The sequence below is a fragment of the Cyrtonyx montezumae genome, unplaced genomic scaffold (assembly GCF_038088225.1).
Source record: "Cyrtonyx montezumae isolate F1298 unplaced genomic scaffold, pur_monq_1.0 scaffold_79, whole genome shotgun sequence".
Taxonomy (NCBI): domain Eukaryota; kingdom Metazoa; phylum Chordata; class Aves; order Galliformes; family Odontophoridae; genus Cyrtonyx; species Cyrtonyx montezumae.
This window is the reverse complement of record NW_027072088.1, coordinates 225,413-244,384: the sequence shown is the minus strand read 5'-3', so window position 1 is coordinate 244,384 and position 18,972 is coordinate 225,413. Positions and strand designations below refer to the sequence as shown.

At 61.3% G+C, this 18,972-nt stretch overlaps 1 protein-coding gene across 4 annotated transcripts in view; it reads left to right on the top strand.

The window, feature by feature from the left end:
* AGAP3 (ArfGAP with GTPase domain, ankyrin repeat and PH domain 3) overlaps positions 1–18,972 on the top strand; it is an 81,009-nt gene that overhangs the window by 26,443 nt on the left and 35,594 nt on the right. For 3 of the 4 annotated variants that reach the window (XM_065751661.1, XM_065751662.1, XM_065751660.1), the window contains exons 6-9: positions 920–1,054; positions 5,937–6,064; positions 11,994–12,149; positions 15,543–15,635. In XM_065751661.1, coding sequence (XP_065607733.1) covers positions 920–1,054; positions 5,937–6,064; positions 11,994–12,149; positions 15,543–15,635 — 512 coding nt within the window. Of the gene's footprint in view, positions 1–919; positions 1,055–5,936; positions 6,065–11,993; positions 12,150–14,313; positions 15,312–15,542; positions 15,636–18,972 lie in introns of those variants that run through there. The other variant, XM_065751663.1, reaches the window with a different exon arrangement.

Here is an 18,972-nt window from a genome sequence, read left to right as displayed (position 1 = left end):
ACAGCTCCGAACTGAGTCCCTCCTGTGTGCAGGCACAGGGTGTGGGCAGGAGGGACCCTGTTCTGTGGGTGTGAGGTGACAGGCAGACAGCAGGAGCAGGGGATGGGACACGTTGCAAGAGAGCTCCTGAGCGGAGAGTGGTTAGCCACCATCACCTTCCGGGGCTAGGAGCAGGCAGTGCCAGCAGGAGGTCTCCAGGGGTGTGCTCTGTGCCTCCAATACAAAGCTGATAACATTCTGGTATTTAAAGGTTGTGGGATCGGTTTCTGAGCGAGGGATCTCGGCCTGGTGCTGGGCGGGGTGGTGCAGCATGCTGGTTAGTGCTGCCACCACATCCTGCAGAGCTGTCCTTCCCTATTAACTGAGCATCATTTCTTCCCTTTGGTTCCTTAATCTGTTGAGTGTGGCCCTGAGAGCTAAAATGATGACAAATCCACGCTGCTGTGCCGGTGAGGCAGACTTGCAGATGAGCGCGTGGTGGGTCTGGCTGCCCTGGCACACGTTAGTCACTTCCAGCCCGTGGAGGCCCCATCATCCCCACGCAGATGAGGCTGCATCACACCCAGGGCCACGCTGCTTGCAGCTCTGCCCCCAGCTCTGTCTGCTGTCTCTGTGTCCTGCAGTCGCCCTCGGCAGCAGTGCTGTCCGTGATGCTGGGTGTTACTGGAGCTGTCCTGTCCCGTGTTCCCAGCTGCAGCTCCCGCTCCCTGCTGCTGTTCTCAGCTTAGCAGAGCAGAGGAAGGGTCATTTAGAGACGTTAGCTAATCCACGATCTGCCGATGTGGGACACTGTTACCCGAGGTGGGGGTGGGGCAGGATGTGCCGTGCAGGGGAGCATCGGTGTGAAGGAGCAGGCCAGGAGAGCCCAGGGCTGTGGGGGAGGGGCACGGCGTCTCACCCGCTCTCCCTTGGTTCGCAGATGCCATCAGTGCCACCAACCCCCGCGTCATCGACGACTCCCGGGCACGGAAGCTCTCCAACGACCTGAAGCGCTGCACGTACTATGAGACCTGTGCCACCTACGGGCTGAACGTGGAGAGGGTCTTCCAGGACGGTAATGCAGCGGGCAGCAGCGTGGGCTGTCCGTGCCCTGAGCACAGCTGTCGGATAGCAGTGCTGCATCGAGGGCTGCCAGGCGCGGGGTCGCGTGCAGAGCAGTTACTCAGTGTGCACAGAGGGGGTCCTGTGAGCGGCCGAGGCCGGAGGGACCCGGGGGTGCGTTGCAGGGAGCGTGGCCAGCGGGGTGAGGGAGGTGCTCCTCCATCTGCGTGGAGCGGCTGTTCCTCGTGGGAGCAGCACGTGGGAGCGTGCTTCTGCCCTTGGGTCTGCGTGGCAGGGATGCTGGAGGTGGGGAACTTAATGCTGCCACTCTGCTCAGGTAGGCCTGGGCTCTGCCCTGTGATGAGTGTGCACGTTCTCCCCTTCCCTCGCTCTGCCCAGTGACCTGCAGTGAGCTGGGGAGCTGTGTGTGGGGCACAGTAAGGGCCCTGTGGGAAGGGCTGGGTGGCAGACAGGGCAGAGCAGCTTTTGGGAAGGACAGCTGTGCTGTTGGTGTTTGCAGGTGGAACAGGAGGCATGGGGGAAAGTTCGGAAAAAATAGCGCAGTGGGACTGCAGAAGTGAAAATGCAACGCGTGCACTGCTGCACGGCGGCGTGGGCTGAGGGCAGCAGGCGGGACAGGGCCCAGTGCTGCCTTCAGCCTTCGCCCTTCGGCTGCAGGGCTGATCTCCCTCCCCCTGCACAAACCCTGACCTCCCCACCGCCTCGTGCTGCAGGGCTGAGGCTGGCAGTCCCTGGATGTTCCCCTCTGCTGCTCCCCTCTGCCGTCTGAGGAGTGCATCCTGAGGGTGAGCCCGCAGTGCGTCCCGCAGCCCCGGGGCTGTGCTTCGGGCAGTACACGTGCTCTGGGGTTACAGCCTCTGGGGAGCAGTGAGATGAGAGCCGCACGAGGCTGACACTCAGGGCTGCTGCAGTCGTGGGACAAACCTTGTGTCCCTGGGGTGCAGAGCGGGGAGCAGCAGTGGGGAGATGGGAGGGGTCCTTGTCAGCTCTCAGGGGGACCACTGCTGCGGGGACAAGCTGGGTTCGGGTGTCGGCGTTTCAGAAGGATGCAGGGAAGTTTGAAAAACAACAGGAAACTGCAAAAATTCATCAGAGCTTAGGAAAAGTAGCTGCCAGTGAGACACCGGGAGGAGCTCAGCTGCTTCAGGAAGATCAGCGAGTAACTTGGTTACGGTACCTATACACCTAATGCTGAATCCGTGGGGGTACCTATACACCTAATGCTGAATCCGTGGGGGTACCTATACACCTAATGCTGAATCCGTGGGGGTACCTATACACCTAATGCTGAATCCGTGGGGGTACCTATACACCTAATGCTGAATCCGTGGGGGTACCTATACACCTAATGGCTGAATCCGTGGGGGTACCTATACACCTAATGGCTGAATCCGTGGGGGTACCTATACACCTAATGCTGAATCCGTGGGGGTACCTATACACCTAATGCTGAATCCGTGGGGGTACCTATACACCTAATGGCTGAATCCGTGGGGGTACCTATACACCTAATGGCTGAATCCGTGGGGGTACCTATACACCTAATGCTGAATGCTGAGCAGCTGCTGGCACGCAGGGAACGGATGGCAGAGGGGCATTGAACTAAGAGGGGAGATCTGGGTCGGGTGATGGGGGGAAGTTCTTTACCCAGAAACAGTGATACCCTGGCACGGCTGCCCCATATCTGGAGGTAACCGGGGCCACGCAGGGGCCCTGGGTGGCCCCACCTGGTGGGAGCAACCGACCCACGGAAGGTGTGGGGCTGTGGGGGCTGTGAAGTTCCTCCTAACCATTCTAGACCTGCAGTCTGCAGTCGCTGCTTTCCTTGCTGGGTGTGCTGGATTGTCTGTGCTGCACAGTGCGTGCACTGCTCCCAGTTCCAGGTGCTGTTCCTGAGCTCTGCCATTGCTCGCTTTGGGCAGCACGCTGGTGTCCCCTGGCAGTGCCCATCTGAAGGCGGAGGCCATTGCTTCCTCCCCACGGCTCCATCTCTATCTCTGCAGGAGCCCCACGTGCAGTGCTGCTGAGCATGGGGAAGCTATGGGGAGCAGAACCACAGCTCTCTGCATTCACTGCAGGTCAGAGTTGGCTCCAGGTACTGCTGTGCCCTCTGTTCTGGTGCTGCAGACGCTGCTCCTCCATGCCTGGAGCAGTGTCTGATCTCAGGTGAAGGTGGCTGTGCTGTGGCAGGGATCTGTTCCTGTGTGCTGCTGTAGCTGTGCTGCGTGGAGCTGTCAGGGCAGGAGGTGGTCACTGTGGAAAGGGTTTGCGGTGTGAGGACGGCTGCTCCTCCTCTCCTTGCAAGGCTGCTGTCTCTTGTGCAGCCTGGAAGGCCCCCAGAAGTGCTGTCCGTTGTGTGGGAATGGCACTTCTCATCCATTCGAAGCAGCTGCCAGCATCAGATGCTGTCCCAGTTACTGCTTCTGTGACAGGATGGGGTGCTCTGCCCACGCCTTCAGGTGCAGCTCGGTGTCCCATAGGTGCCAGCTGCAGCCTCAGAGCTTCAGCAGTAGCAATGGGGAGTGGCTGGAGCATGGGCGGTGCAGGGCCCGTGCTGATGCCAGGAGCTCCCAGCAAGGTGGGAGCAGCGCCCGTGGGTTTCGTGACTTTGGAGGCGTGGGGTTAAGGAGCTTTGTTCTCTAAACTGCCTCCGTGAGTGCTCTCAGAGCTTAGAGGATGCTGGGACTGCAGTGAGAAGTCATCCGCGTGGAGGTGCCTCAGCTCCCACACTTCACCTCAGCTGTGTCTCGTGGGTGTGAAGTGCAACGCAGGGAGTTCCACTGTGACTCATGGAAGAGCTTCAGTGCCGCAGTGAAGAGCCCTGGGACAAGGGCTGCTGCAGAACACCACGTGAGGTGCGATGCTCAAGTGCCAACAGCACCGTACGGGACGTTTGTCCAGCGCCAGCACTGTCCCTGCACAGAGGTCCTGCACCAGGACAGAGTGCATTGGTTGCACACCTGAGAGCTCCGCGTGGCGAGGAAAGAAACTCAGTGAGCAGATGGCCCCAGGCACAGCTGTATGGGTGGTGGACGTCATCTTTGCAGAGCATCCTGCTCATGGAGGAGGAGGAGAAGCTCTGCCCAGCGAGCAGCGACGTGAAAGCCGACTCCAGATGGGGCAGCTGAGGTTGGATCACCTCCTCTGTGCCCTTCTGGCCCCACGTGGCTTCCGTTGCCACCTCTGATGTCCAGGGGCAGTGCAAGGCTGGGCCTGTGCTGGGCTCTTTGCCTCAGAACACAGGTGCTGAGTTTTCTGACTCTTTTCAGCCCCCTCACCTTCCGAGAGACCGCCCTCCCCAGGCCTCCTCCTCTGCCCCTGCGCTGCTCCTGTCCCTGCCCTGGAAACCTCATTGACGTCCTCCTGTTTGGGGGCAGCCGTGGGATGTGGTGCTGCACTGCACTGCCCCCAAAGCAGAGTGCTGTCCTCCGTGGGCCGTGCAGGAGCTCCCTGCACGTGTGGTGTCTCATCTCACGTCGCATCCCTTCTCATGTGTCCCATCTGCTTTCATGTCTGCTCTGCTGAACGTTTCTGGGACTATTAGTGACTCCTGCTGGGAGTGCTCGGATGTCTTCGTGGCGTGAAGGGCTCCTGAGTGTTTCCATGTTCCTGAAGCCCTCTGGGATGCACTGTGTGCCATTATGGGCATTGTGCTGGGGAGGTTTGTTCCTCTGACTGATCTATGGATGTATGCGTGTGTAATAGTAATGTAGGACTGAAAAGAAGTATTTGCCAGCACTCTGTATCAGTTTTTTCTTGTCAGTGAGACAAGAAAAAAGAAACTGGTGCTCGCTGCTTGTGTCCTGCACCAGCCAGACACAGCCGTGATGTGGGGCAGATGAGGCGCAGGGCTGTGCACAGCCTCTGGGGTCCTGTGTGCGTTCCCCTCTCCATCAGTCATCTCCTTTCGCCCTCCTTGGAGGCCTCGTGCTGTGCTGAACTGAACACCTCTGTTTACGTGGGGCGGGTGGGAACTCACTGCTGCATCAGCAGTTTCTGCCACTTTCAGCCTCAGGGAGGAGAGCGGATTCTCAGTGTTTGTTGTCCCAGGTTGTGCCAGGGGAGGGTCAGGTTGGGCGTTAAGAGCAATTCCTTCTCCAAAGAGCAGTCAGGCACTGGCAGTGCCCAGGGGTGGGGGTCACCATCCTGGGGGTGTTCGCGGACTGTGGGGATGCGGCGTGTCGGTGTGCACGGCAGGGATGGGGATCTCAGAAGTCCTTTCCAGCCTCCCTGGTTCGTGGATCTGTGTAGGCACTTTGCTCAGGAGCTGTGATGTTCCCAGACGCTGCACCCTGTGACTGTGCTGTGTGTGAGGGCGGTGTGCAGCCCCGGCTGCTGCCGTGCTCGTCAGTCAGGCTGCATTTCCAGAAAGGGTGGGAGATGGGGGTGACTGAAATGCACCTTTGGGCTGCTGGCATTGGGAGCTTCTGGAGAGCTGAGGGCCACATGAGCCCTGGCTGAGGGAGGTGGCACTGCCCGGGCTGCCCAGCTCGTCCCTGGCTCCTGTGGGCACTGCAGGGGACTCAGTGGAAGTGGCTGTGCCCAGATGGCTCCTCAGTGTCAATGTGCAGTCACTGCAGTGTGGGACCCGGGGCAGTATTGGCCTTGGGGTACTCAGTGTGGCCACTGCGGAGGGCTGTGCTGCTGCAGGAGCTGTGCCAGACCTCATGGCAGTGCGGTGGTGGTGGCAGCCATGGGGATGGGTTGGGTGCTCTGCAAATCCTCTCTGTTAGTATGGGATGCTGCAGTTTGAGCCCCAGATGCTGATGTCAGGCACAGGGAGGGTTTGGGTCTCGCTGAAGCACTGCAGACATTTGTTGAGGGGTGAAGTGGCTTTCAGGTCTCTGACCCTGTCCCTTTCTCTGCTCTTGCAGTGGCTCAGAAAGTGGTGGCTCTGAGGAAGAAGCAGCAGCTCTCCATCGGTCCCTGCAAGTCCCTGCCCAACTCACCCAGCCATTCGTCTGTGTCCGCAGCCTCCATCCCTTCTGTTCACATCAACCAGGTGGGAAATGGGAACGGGGGAAGGCAGGAACCCCACGTGCTCCTCCCCGCCCCTCGCTCACTGCACGGACCGTTCAGTCCAGGCCTGCGCTCACTCTGCAGCTCTGAAGCAGCTGCTGGAAGGGCAGGGCAGCTGTCGTGCTGGAGCTTCAGCCCATAGCCCAGAGCAGCTCGTTGTTACCTTGGTGTCAGGTGCCAGTACAAACCACTGGGAGTGGTGCATGTCTGCAGAGGTTGTGGGGTGCTCCTGGAGCAGCTGCTGCAGCTGTGAGCATCATGCAGGGAACTCCTGGCAGAGCAGAAGGTGGGAGCACACCTGGGCCTGCTGCCCTCCACCAGGAGCCTGATGGCCTGTGTGCATGCAGGTGGGCTCCTCCAGGTCATCCCTGTGGAGGATTTGCTGAGCTCAGTGCTGAGTGCCACGGATAGCAGAGAGGAGGAGGAAGTGCTCTGGGAGCTCAGGAAGGGCATGGTGCTGTTCCTCAAGCACAGCCTCACCCTGGGAGGAGCTGCCATGGCCTCTGTGCTGGACGATGGGGCAGGTCAGAGAGCAGAGCAGACTGGCACAGCGAGGGGCTGGTGCAGGAGACCCTTGGCAGCCTGCTCCCTGCATTTGGGCTTTGCTGCAATTCCTAATTCATGCACAAGTGCTGAATTGCTTCTGGTGAAGGTGAGAAATGGCTCTGCTGCTCCTCAGGCAGTCAGACCAATAGACCAAGTGTTAATGCTGAAGTTACTGGGCCTTCGCTAAATCTGTTTGTCTGATCTGCTGCTGTCAGACCCGGGGAGCAGCGGAGGCTGCAGCTGGGTCTTCTGAGTGCTGGGAGGTGGCACAGATGGAGCAGTGTGAACCCCTCAGCTACTTTGTTGGTGAGCAACACATGGAATGGTTTTTGAGGAAGACAGTCGCTAAGGACTCAGAGGAGCATGAAAAGAGAGTGAGATTGGTGTGACGTAAGGAATCTTAAATACCCACATAAACACTGTGCCTGGCCATAGGTTTTTGATGCTGCACTGTGAGCTGCTCTGTACGGACCTCTGCAGCTCCCTGGTGCTCCAGGCCTCGTGGGCTCCAGCCCGTTCACATGAGTTCTGTGTGCAGGTGGATGTGCTGAGCCCTGCTGGCAGCAGAACTGCTGCTGAGCCACGCAGCCTTCTGAGCAGAGCATGTCCAGCAGCTTGCCATGGGAGCAGTGAGCACAGCTGCCTGTAAACATGCACGGCCGTACTGTGCCTGGTGACCTGTACCGCTTGAGAAGTCTGACAGGGGCTGTCTGAATTAAATGCATCCAATAATGAGAGAGCTGTCAGAGCAAATTGCAAACAGTGAAATACTGCTGGAGATGGGAAGCAGTCTGCATGGAAAGGGCAGCAGAGTGGAGGACAGCAAAGGGCCGTGCTCCTTGGTGTTGTGTTTGATGTCCTGAGTGTGAAGAAGGCACTAACAAGCTGATGGAGGCACTGCTGTGCCTGGCAGCACGTCTTTGTAGGGGACAAAAGCGTCCCGTTGTGTGGTGTGTGGTGGTAGCAGGATCCTTGGCCGGGTCCCAGTCCTCATGTGAGCATGTGTTCAGGTGGTGCAGGAGCAGGACAGGCTTACAGGAGGGAGGAGACCCAAGTACAAGAGGGTGTTGAGCTCCTGGCTTGTTCAGCTTAGAAAATGGACCCCCAAAATGGACCAAACCCAACCTCTGAAGTACACAAATGCGAAAGAAGACAGCTGTTCGTGAAAAGGTGCTAGCACAGAAGGGGTGGATCTAAGAGTGGCCATGGGAAGGCAAAGTTTGGGCATCAGAGGAGGTTTCTAATGGCGTAGCATGAGCTGTGTTCAAGGTTCTTGCTCAGCAACCTCCTTGCTTTCCTTTCCTTCCTGCAGAGCACCTTTCAGCCCGGTGTGCAGACGACCTCTGTGTAGAGGTGGATGCTGGCTCCTTGGCCCGGAGGCAGAACCTTTTCTCTCAGCTCCGTGCTGTGCTGCTGTGGCTTTGCCGGAGGGACCTAGGTAGATCTGGTGGGAACCAGAGCCGTTACAGGGAAGTAATACAGCATGAGCTAACAGGGAATGGCAGCTCGCTGTGAGGCCTTTCCGAGCAAGTAGTGGTTACTGTCTGAATTGCAGCAGTGATAGAGGCCGTGTCCTGGAGCTTCTGCCATCTGTCTTCCCTCTCCCATCCCTGCTCTGTGCCTGTCCAAAGCTTTGTCTGTCCCTGTACTTGACCAGCCTGGGGGCCACAGTGAGGATCGTTCATTTGTTTTCCCTGGCTCTTCGGTGGCTCCACCACAACCCCCTCGGTTCCCAAGGAGCTGCTGCAGCAGTCTGTGCCTTGCTGCTCGCAGATTTCCATTGCAAGAAGTACTTCTCCCAAAACCAGGAACTGGTGAGTGACTGCAGCACGCTGTGCAGTGTTTCCACATTTCACTGGGGCTCAGAGTTCTGGAGCTGCTTCCCAGTGTCCTCAGAACAAACCCGCCTGGCTCTGAGAAACCAAACTTCACCGACTCCTGATGTTCCGCCACTGACCCGGGCAGAGCAGCCCCCACGGCGCACGCAGCTGCCCGTGCTGGAGGGAGCACGCAGCGCTGAGCAGCTGCCACACCACAGCAGCTCCTGCAGAGCGGTGCAGGGAGCCCAGAACCACGGCTGCAGAGTGCACTGTGGTGGTGGTGCCCTGCAGGGCACGGTGCCCGGCTGGCCCCGGCTGCTGGAGGAGCTCTGGAGGTCGGGAGGATGGACGAGGGAGTGATGGTAACGCCGTTTTCTGTCTTCTCTCACTTCAGGGTAGGGACTCTCTCTGGGTTTCTTGTGGCCTTCACTCACCCTTGGGAGCCCAAGGAGCAGTTCAGGAACGCGGGATTTAGTGTGGAGACAGGATGACAAGAAGCCAGACAGTGAATTCTGAGCTTTGTTTTGTCTTGTCATCGCTCTGACTTGGCACTGCAGCCAGGTATGGCCTGCACTGCCCTTCTGCTGGGGCCACGGCTGAGGGCTGCTGCCCTTCCCGGCCCTGTGCCTGGGGATGCTGTGCTCGGTGCCCGGTGCTGCAGGGGCAGCTCTGTCTTCTGGGTGTGGGACCTGCGTCCCCACAGAGGCCACTTAGGGCAGACAGGAGCTGGGGACAGCCCTGCTTGTGCTGGTCCTGGGGCCGGCTGCTCTGAGAGCTGGATGGCCCAACTGAGCCCGTGGGAAATGGGCGCTGCCTGTACCCAACAGCTCGGGCAGTGGTCACACCAGTCGGTGGCAGTTACTGGGAGAGGAGAGGGACCGGTGCTCCCCGGTGTTCCCAGCTCTCAGAGGATCTGTCCGCCTGGTGCCATGTGCTGGCTGCTCTCTGTACCCGCAGGGTTGTGGTGGTGCCTGTGCTGCAGGAGGGGTTTGCTGTCCTTGCCGAGGGATGATTGGATTTATGGTGCAGTTCTTGAAGCAGTCACCGGCCCTGGTTTCATTTTGACAGGGAACTCTGGAGTTTTTCCTTTAATTCTGCAGCGGTGCGTGGTGCCACAAGGTGCACTCCTCCCATCGAAGCAGAGTAAGGGGCCAGCTGTGCTCAGCATTCCCAGCAGCACCTACCGAGCACGAGCACGGTGTGCCCTTCAGGGCCGTGGCACCACGTTGCTGTCCTGCCCTGGCTCCTGGGAAGCTTCAGCACCGCTGTCAGGCTGCTCAGTCTGCGGCCCTGCAGCCCAGGGATGCTCCGTGCTGCTCCTGCCCCTGCGGCGAGCCGAGCAGGTCTGGTGGGTTTGGGATCCTGGCTTGGCCTCTGCTCCCACCCTGCCCCATCCTGTTCTGCCTGCAGGGCGCGGGCGTTCCGGGCCGTGGGTGCTCTCAGCGCTCAGAGCTGCTGCACCCGATCTCACTGCTCCTGCCCCTGCTGCATCCTGCGGGGGCTCTGGGGTGTCCTCAGGGGTACCCTCAGCTGTGGGGTGAGTCATTGCTGCTTGGCTGCTGTGGGGTGGAGTTCGTCCTTGTGCCAGCTGCCAGGAGCAGGGGCACGCCCCAAGCTCTGCAGCACTCAGAGCCTGTGCTTCGTGTCCCTCTGTGTCCCTGGGTGCTGCCTATGGGCCTGGCCCTGCTGCTCACCCGCCTGGGTCAGCTGTCACAGCCCGGCCGCAGAGTGCGGTGCTTCGCTGAGATACAGAAGTGTTTGGGCTGTGCTTAATGAGAGCAGACAGGAATGAGAACGTGAAGTTTGCAAGTGAAATGAAAGGCAACCTGCAGTTCACCTGTGCTTGGTAATGAGACCCTTCCACGCCTGCTGCAGCGTGTCCCAGCAGAGCTCGGCAGTGCATGGTCCGGCAGTGTGCAGTGTGTGAGCAGTGTGAGCAGCAGTGTGAGCAGCAGTGTGTGAGCAGTGTGAGCAGCAGTGTGCAGTGTGTGAGCAGTGTGAGCAGTGTGCAGTGTGTGAGCAGTGTGAGCAGTGTGAGCAGCAGTGTGCAGTGTGTGAGCAGTGTGAGCAGTGTGCAGTGTGTGAGCAGTAGCTGTGTGTGTCCCTGTGCTACCCGTGTCCCTCTGGGCTCAGGTGCCCTGCACTGTGGTGTCATCGTCCGTGTGCTCGTGTCCCCTGCCCCGCTCTGTGCAGATGCTGAAGCAGTGGCTGCTGTTTGTTTTTCCTCTTCCACTCCCAGCCCTTCCCAGCCCTTGCTCCTTCTTGCAGCCCTTGCTTCTGTGCGACAGCTCCTACTTCAGAACTTTGGATGAGCTCTTTCCTGCTCGAGCACCCATAGCACTGTTGGTGTGCACTGCAGTTCATGACATCCTCCCACTGCATGCTGATGGGAAGGATCTGTGCATGTGTTCTACCCAGATTTCCGCTTCCGCCGTGTGTTTAGATTTTAATAGAGACCAGGGGTGCTTCTTTGGGTTGCTCAGGCAGCAGCTGCCAGGGGCAGGACAGAGGGTCTGCCCAGAGCTGTCCCCTTGTTTAGTTCTCCCACAGCTGAGCTTTGCGTGGGCACCATTCCCGCAGAGCCACGTGCTGCTGGCTGTCATCTCTCGGGTGCAGCATCCTGTGCCTGGCCCAGCACCGGGCACTCTCAGGGCTGAAGGAGCATTTTCTGGCTAGGCAAGGAGTGAAGGTGGTGTTACAGGAGTGTATAACGTACAGAACACAATTTAGTGAGGTTTTTTCTTAGGAGCTTTGTTGTCCATCATCCCACATAAGTAGGGTCTGTCAGGCTGCCAGGGCAGGGGCTCAAACTGCAGTCCCTTCAGTGTGGACTCCTTCCCTCGGTCATAGCTTCATGGATGTGTTGACGAGGGCACAAAGCCCTCTGGGATGTGGTAGCCCTTACTCTGTGCCCGTGTTCCTCAGCCCTGCGTTGGCAGAGCGTGCGTGCTTGGCATGCTCTGCTCCTGGGGAGGTGTTGGCAGACCAGGCTCCCCCTGTCCTGGGTTTGGGTACCAGAAGCTCTCCTGTCTCCAGGCAGATATGGTGCTCCAAGCCCCTGCTCCAGCACAGGACACTGTGGGGCAGTGGGGCTGTGTTGCTGCCAAGGGCTCCATCTGCGGGCAGTGGGCACCGCGCTGCCAGCCAGGCGTTCTCCATGCAGTGCCTGAACGTGGGTAGCAGCACCCACAGTGGGGCGATGGGAGGCCAGGGCCAGACCCACAGGGTGCACATCCCCTTGGTGCTCAGCTCAGCCCGGGTGGGGGCAGCATGGCTGGGCTCTGTGCTCCTCACAGCTCAGGGGCCGTGGGGAGAGCATGGCTCAGCTGGTGTCACCGGCTCCTTCCCCTGTTTGTCACTGCAGAATGTTACTGTTCTGCCCGGGAGAAAACCAAAGCAGAGAAGGGCAGCAGCTCCCCAGGCCCCGCTGGTGCCGGGCGTGGTGCCTGGAGCGCAGCGTCCCCGTGCTGCGGCCCCGTGCGTGGAAGCACCGCGTCCCTGCGCCTGCCAGCCTCTGCTGAGCGTCACCGTCTCGTTCTGCCCTAGGCCACCAACGGCGGAGGAGCCTTCAGCGACTACTCCTCCTCGGTGCCCTCCACCCCCAGCATCAGCCAGCGGGAGCTGCGGATCGAGACCATCGCTGCCTCCAACACACCCACCCCCATCCGCAAGCAGTCCAAGCGGCGCTCCAACATCTTCACGGTACGCAGCCCCGGGGCCGGAGGAGCTTTGGGAGCATTGCGGAGCCGGGAGAGGGGCGGGCAGCCCCCGCCTGTGCTGGGCTGCGGGGAACCTGGCTGTGCTGGCCAGGGAGGGGCAGGGAGAGGGGCGACCCTTCTGCATGCGTAGGGAGCGCGACAGAGAGCGCGGGTCCCGGTGTGTGCACAGTTGTGCACCGGCAAGCCGCTCCTTGCACGTCGGGAGTGCGCCCAGGGCGTGTCGCACTGTGTGCAGGGAGCAGAGCTCTCCGCCATTGCTGGGCAGAGCTACACCCTTGGGTGCACAGCACCACTGAGCTCTGCTCCTCCTTGGAGCTGTGTCCCCAGAGCGTGGCTCAAAGCCTCTGGTGCCCCCAGCAGTGCCAGCTGTGCCGTGCCACCACGTGGCTCTGGGCCCCTGGCTGTGCTGCCCGAGCCCTGCGGCAGCGTGACAGCCGCAGTGCTCCGGGGTCTGCTGGGGGCAGGGGAGAGCAGCAGAGTGGAGGCAGCAGGGAGAAGGCAGAGCTGCGCAGCCTGGGCAGCGCGGGGCCCTGGTGCAGGGACTTGGTGGCTGCTTGCTGGCTGGATGCAGCCCGCCTCCAGTGCGCTCACTCCGTGCACGCACCGTGCACACAGTCCTGCTCACACTCGCCCTGCTGTCAGCAGCCCGAGTTTCCCCGTGCTGTCAGTGCACCGGTGCTCCCGTCCCCATGCCCAGGTCAGGTCCCCGCGCTCCTCTCCCCCGGTGCCCGATACGTGTGCTGGGCTCAGGCCCTCCTCCCATCTCCGTGTGCTTCCCAGCCACCATTGCTCCGTACACCGTGTCTGCTGTCTGTGGAACTGCCCGCCACCAACCATTGTCCGTGCTGCACTGTGTTACTGTGTGAACAGCTGCCACTGCTCTGGTCCCCGATCACACCAACTCAGCACCCCAGGCCCCATCCCTCTCCTGCACTATTGGCATCCCAAATTCCCAACTCCTCGTGCTGGGAGCACACCCCCTTCCCCCATCCAGGACGTCCCGGCAGCTCCTGCTCTGGTGTCGCCAGTGCTCTGTGCGCTCCCCACTCGTGCCCCCAGTTCTGTGCCCCCAGTTCTGTGCCCCCGGATCTGTGCATGTGCTCCTGGCCCCCACAGCACACGCTGTCTCGCTGCCCCCCCCGTCTGCCTCCCACCCCCAGCCCACGCAGCCCATGGCAGCGGCTCCACGGCTCCACACGCATGGCTGTGTCCTCACTGCTGTCCCCTCTGCGTGCCCACCCCTCCCTGGCGCTGCCTGGAGGTCTGCTGCTGTCGGTGACCATGCTTTTGTTGTCCCTCAGTGCTGATGGACGCCTCTGCCCGCTCCCGCCGTCCCCACTCATGCTTGCTGCTGTGCCCATGCACTGCCACCCATCCTCTGCTCACCGCGGGGTTTGGACTCGCCGTCGGCTCATGCTCACGCTCTCGCTCCTCCTGGGGCGCGTCGGTGCCGTGCTCAGCCCGGAGCCCGTGGGTGCCATGCTCACTGGGTGCAGGCGCGCTCATGGGGAGGCGGAGGGCTCGCTGCGGGGTCACGCTTCTTTGCTGTGGACGTCATCACGGGCTCTCGCTCACTCGCTCATTCTGGGCTCCAGCTTGCTCTCACCCGTGCTCGTCCTGGGCTCGCGCTCACCGCTTGCTCTGTGCTGGTGCACACATGGCTCACGTTGACGTCTCCACCCCGTGTGGTCGTGGCAGCAGCAGCAGCTCCCGACACCTCCTCCCGCAGTGGGGCAGGGCGGGCAGGCAGGGATGGCTCTTTCTGCCACCGGTTTCCCTGCGGGCAGTGTAGTGCAGCTGCAGTGCTGTCCCCGTGCCCCCGATGCCGGGTCCCCGAGCCGGGAGCGGTCCCTTTGCGCCCCGCGCACTGCTCCGATCCGGCCGAGCTGTGCCTGGCTCCTGCCTCCTCCTCCTCCTGCTCTCCTCCTGTCCTGTCCTCTCCTCCTCTTTGCTCTGGGCCCTGCCATTGCAGGGGAGGGCTGCGTGGGGGGGCCGCTGGCTGGAGGCAGTGCCCGCCCGTCCGCACTGCCTGGACCCCCCCTCCCCCCGCTGCCGCCCGGCGCCTGGTCCGGCTGCGCCCACCCGGCATCTCGTGTCCGTGTTCTGAGTATAACTTGCCAAACTCTTTATTCTTTCAATATTTGCAGATATGTGCCACTGTTTCCAACTTTTCATCAACAAAAAGGCCTTTCCAACTCCTTCCAAATTAGAAGATCCAGGTGGTTACACGGCACCTCTGTACCAATTCTCTCACTTTTCATTGCCTCTCCAGGGCCGGATAAGGGATGGGCACTGGGATTGATCTAAGATTAGAGGCTCGCCCGCCCTCCAGCCAGCATGGGTCCCCCCCTCGGAGACACGCAGGAGCCTTTTAAATCCCCCCATGTAAAGTCTAGGAGGCGCCGCGACGGCCTGCGCTGCACTTTGCCGGGACATTGCTGGGCCTGCCGGATGCTGGCGGCACCCGTGGGGCTGCCGGGCGACGACCCCATGGGACGGGACGGGACGGGACGGGACGACCTATGGCGCCGGGACCGGCGATGGCAGCGAGTGCGGCTGGACGGGCCCAGGGACGCTTCGCTGCTGCTTGGAGCTCTGCGGGCGCCGCCGGCCCCCGGCTCCTTCCTCCCTGCCGCACCTCCTGCATGGACTCCTGCTCCTCTCCTCGCAGCACAGCGGCCATCTGTGGCTCTTTAGTTTCTTCTCTTTCGATCTCTTTGCTCTGCTCTGGGCCCCGGGCCGGCGGGTCGGGGTCCCGGCGCGGGGGCTGCCGTCCCCCTCTGATCCAAAGCACACGGGCGCTCCCGACGGGCGTGGGACGCTCGAGCGGCGCCGCGCTGCCCTCTCATTGTCGTGGTTCTGAATGTATTGGTCGTGCTCCATGCCGTGTATGACGTGGTATTGCCCTCTGTCCTAAGCACTTTGAATGAGTTCTGCTCCACAGACTGTACACTTCATATTGTATTTATTGGGGTTTGCTCTGCCCGGCGGGCGCTGCGCTCGGCCCCGGCCGTGGGATCGGTATTTACTGTCCATGCTCTTTTGTAAGGGGCTGGTGTCCGCCCGGTGACCGTGCTACTTTGTATGGTGCAAGTGTGCTCCCGGAATAAACCTGTTGGATTGGTAGAGGTGTGAGTTCCTTTCACCGCTCGGCTCTCCCGCTGCCATCCATCCTCACCGCATCCCACGCATCTGTCTGTGCCGTGTCCGTGTGCCGGGGGCAGGCGGCCCCGCTCTGTAGGACAGCGCTGCCAGCGCCGGGGGCATAGGCTGTGGGGCCGGGGGGGCCGTGGCCGTGGAGCTCTGTCCTGCGTGGGGGCGGCGGGGCCACGTCCCTCCCATCCCACCCTAACGACCTCCATCTCTTCTCTTCCAGTCTCGGAAAGGTGCGGACGCGGAGCGGGACAAGAAGGTGCCGGAGTGCAAAGCAGACAGCATCGGCAGCGGGAGGGCCATCCCCATGAAGCAGGTGCGATCCCCCCCGTCCCACTGCGGCTCCCTCGTGTCCCCGCGTGGGCCCCCTCCGTCCCCCTGTACCCAGCCCTGATGGGGCCCGGTGGTGGGCCCTCACTGCCAGAAACTCATTGAGGGGCAGCAGAGCTGAGGGGATCTGCAGCACTGTGCTGCGGGGAATGGGATGGGGCAGTGCAGAGCAGAGGAGGCTCAGGGAGACCCCACGGCTCTGTCCAAGTCCCGGGAGGTTGGAGGGTGATGGGGTCGGCGTCCACTCCAGGTAATGGCAGAGGGGTGGGAGGGGGTGGTCTCATGTTGCGCTCAGGGAGGGTCACATTGAGCCGTGGGGAGAATTTCTTCCCCAAAGAGCAGTCGGGCACCGGCACGGGCTGTGCTTGAGCTCGGGGATCTCAGAGGTCTCCAGCCTTAGTGTCTCTGTGATGCGGTGAGGGCAGCTCCTGGGAAGGGGCTGTGGGCACAGAGGATTCCCTGCCGGGAGTCTGAGCACGGGGACGCTGCAGCAGGAGCGGTTCCAGCAGAGGGCATCTGTGCCCCACACCTGCTGCAGCTCCTGCTCTGCACAGCCGCTGCCCCCTGGCACAGCGGGGTTGGGAGCTGCAGGAAGCTGCTGGTGGCTCCAAGCTGTGGGGTGCAGTGGACGCACCGGAGGGATGGGATGCCATCCAGAGGGACCTAGATGAACTTGATCAGCGGGCCCAGGTGAACCTCCTGAGCTTCAACAAATCCAAATGCAAAATCTTGCACCTGGGTCGAGGCAACCCCCACTACTAATGAAGGGATTGAGCACAGCCCTGCCCAAAAAGTACCCTGGGGGTACTGGGGATGGGAGGCTGGGCATGAGCCAGCAGTGTGTCCTTGCAGCCCCAAAAGCCAACCATATCCTGGACCACGTCAAAAGAAGCATGACCAGCAGGGCGAGGGAGGGGATCCTGCCCCTCTGCTCTGTGCAGGTGAGACCTCACCTGGAGCACTGCGTCCACATGTGGAGTCCTCAGTATGGGAGAGATGTGAACCTGTTGCAGTGCGTCCAGAGGGGGCTACAAAAATGATCCAAGGGATGGAACAGCTCTCCTATGAGGGCAGGCTGAGAGAGCCGGGGCTGTGCAGCAAGGAGGTGACCTGAGAGTGGCCTTTACATATTGAAAGGGAGCGACAGAGAGAAGGGGACAGACTGTTCAGCAGGGTACGTGGTGACAGAGCAAGGGGAATGGCTTCAAGCTTAAAGAGGGCAGATGTTTGGATATAGGAAAAAGTCTCACTGAGGGTGGAGAGGCACTGGCACAGGTTGATGTCCTGTCCCTGGAGGCTTTCAGGGTGAGGCTGGATCAGGCCCTGGGCAACCTGACGGAGCTGTGGCATCGCTGTGCACTGCAGAGGAGTTGGATTGGATGACCTTTAAAGGTCCCTCCCAACTCCAAGGACGCTGTGACTGCAGTGGCCGCACTGTGCCGTGCCGTGCAGTGTCTGGCCCAACAGGAGCTCAGCACTGCGTGTCTGTGTGCACATCACCCTGAGAGCAGCAGTGCTGGGGGAGAGCCAAGCAGTCGGTTGGGTGATGTTTGCACCGGGCTTTCCTTGCATTGATGCAGCTGCACCCCTGGCCGTGGCTCTGCCTTGCAGCCTGTGCTGCTGTTTGAATCCCTTCGCCTTGCTGTCCCCTGGCTGCTGCTCTCCGTCCTCACGCTGCCCATGCTGAGCTGTGTGCATGGGGAGGACAGGCATCCCGGGGGTACTGCCTTGTACTGTGCTCCTGCTGGGGATGGAGACCTCGGGGGACCAGAGGATTGGTTTTAAGTTAAGTAGGGGAGATTTGGGTCAGATGCGAGGAGGAAATTCTTTACCCAGGGGGCAGTGAGGCCCTCTCGCTGCTCCCCAGAGCTGTGGGTGCCCCATTCCTGCAGTGCTCGAGGCCATGGATGGGGCTGTGAGGGGCCACATGGCTGGGGGAGGCTTTGGGGTCCCGACCCAAACCACGCTGGAATTCCCCAGCTCAGCAGTCAGGGGACTGACTCTGCTGCTGCAGGGGCTCCCCCAGATCTCTGCACTGCAGTGTAGCACTGTGTGCAGTGGCACTGCTGCAGGTTTGCCCGGGGCAGCTCAGTGCTGGGGATGGCAGTGGTGTGGGGCAGAGCCATGTCTGGGGGGCAGCAGGGGCTGCAGCATGGGGATGCTGTGCTTCCAGCATGGCACGGTGTGCACAGCCCCAGCACAGGCTTGTCACTGTCACTGTGTGCTGCTCACAGCCCTCCACTGGGGCAGTGCAGGGGCTGCGGAGCGCTGCAGGGAACCACCCGCTCCTGAGGTGCTGTGGCGGTTGGAATTGCTGCCCTCCTGCTTGCCTGAATCAGACTGATGATCCACAGCATCTCAGGAGCGTGCAGAGCTTTGTTCCTGATGGAGAACGCAGGCCAGCAACCTGCACCCTGTGGGATGAGGGCGGGGTGGCCGTGCTGTGATGCTGGGGTCCCCGCTGTGCTGCCAGCCCCCCACCAGGCACCCCCCCATGAAGGCACCACCAATGGGACAGGAGCAGGGGCTCCCAAGACTGCTCTCTGTGGCAAAGCCTGGGGACAGGCAGGCTTTCCTGTGATCAGGACCTGTCCTTCCTGGAGGGAACCTCACTGCTCACAGTCCCTCTGAAGGGCTGTGGGGGATCGGGGCATCTGGGAGGTGGACGTGCTGTGGTTGTCCCATCGTGCTGTCAGAGAGCAGAGGCTGCTTGTTTGGGGTCTGCAGAGGGGCAGACCCTTGGGATCCTCGGCCAGGGCGTGTGGCTGTTGTCACACCACGGGGCTGATGGCAGAAGCTCTGCTTGTGGCTGCTGCAGCCCCCAACGTGTGGCTGTGGGGTGGTTCGGTTCCTCTGTTGAGCAGAGAAGTGCAGTGCACGCTTAAATCGCGCCGAGGTGGCTGCAGTCGGTGTGTGCTGTGGGGCAGCAGAAGGGGTGGGTGCCCCACGGGCTGCGTCCCCATGCCTGGGGCTGTGCTGCTGTGCTGCAGCTCTGCAGGGAGGGCTGAGTGCTGCGGCTGCGGTGCTGGAGCTGGGAGCAGCCATGCTGTGCACTTTGGGTTCGCACACAGGGGCAGTGTCAGGGAGGGCTGCAAGGCGGGAGGTCAGCATGGCTGTGTGGGGTAGGTGGAAGCTTTGCTGGGCTGCAGAGGGCCCCAGGAGCACACACTGCTCTGCCTGTCCCCACTCTGCAGCAGAACTGAGTGCACCCCTGGGGGAGCTGCTCCATCTCCTGCCCCTCACAGCGGCACAGAACTGCACGCTGGGATGGGGGAGACCATACACACTGAGGTCCCTCCACAGCTGGGATTGCTCCTCCTGCG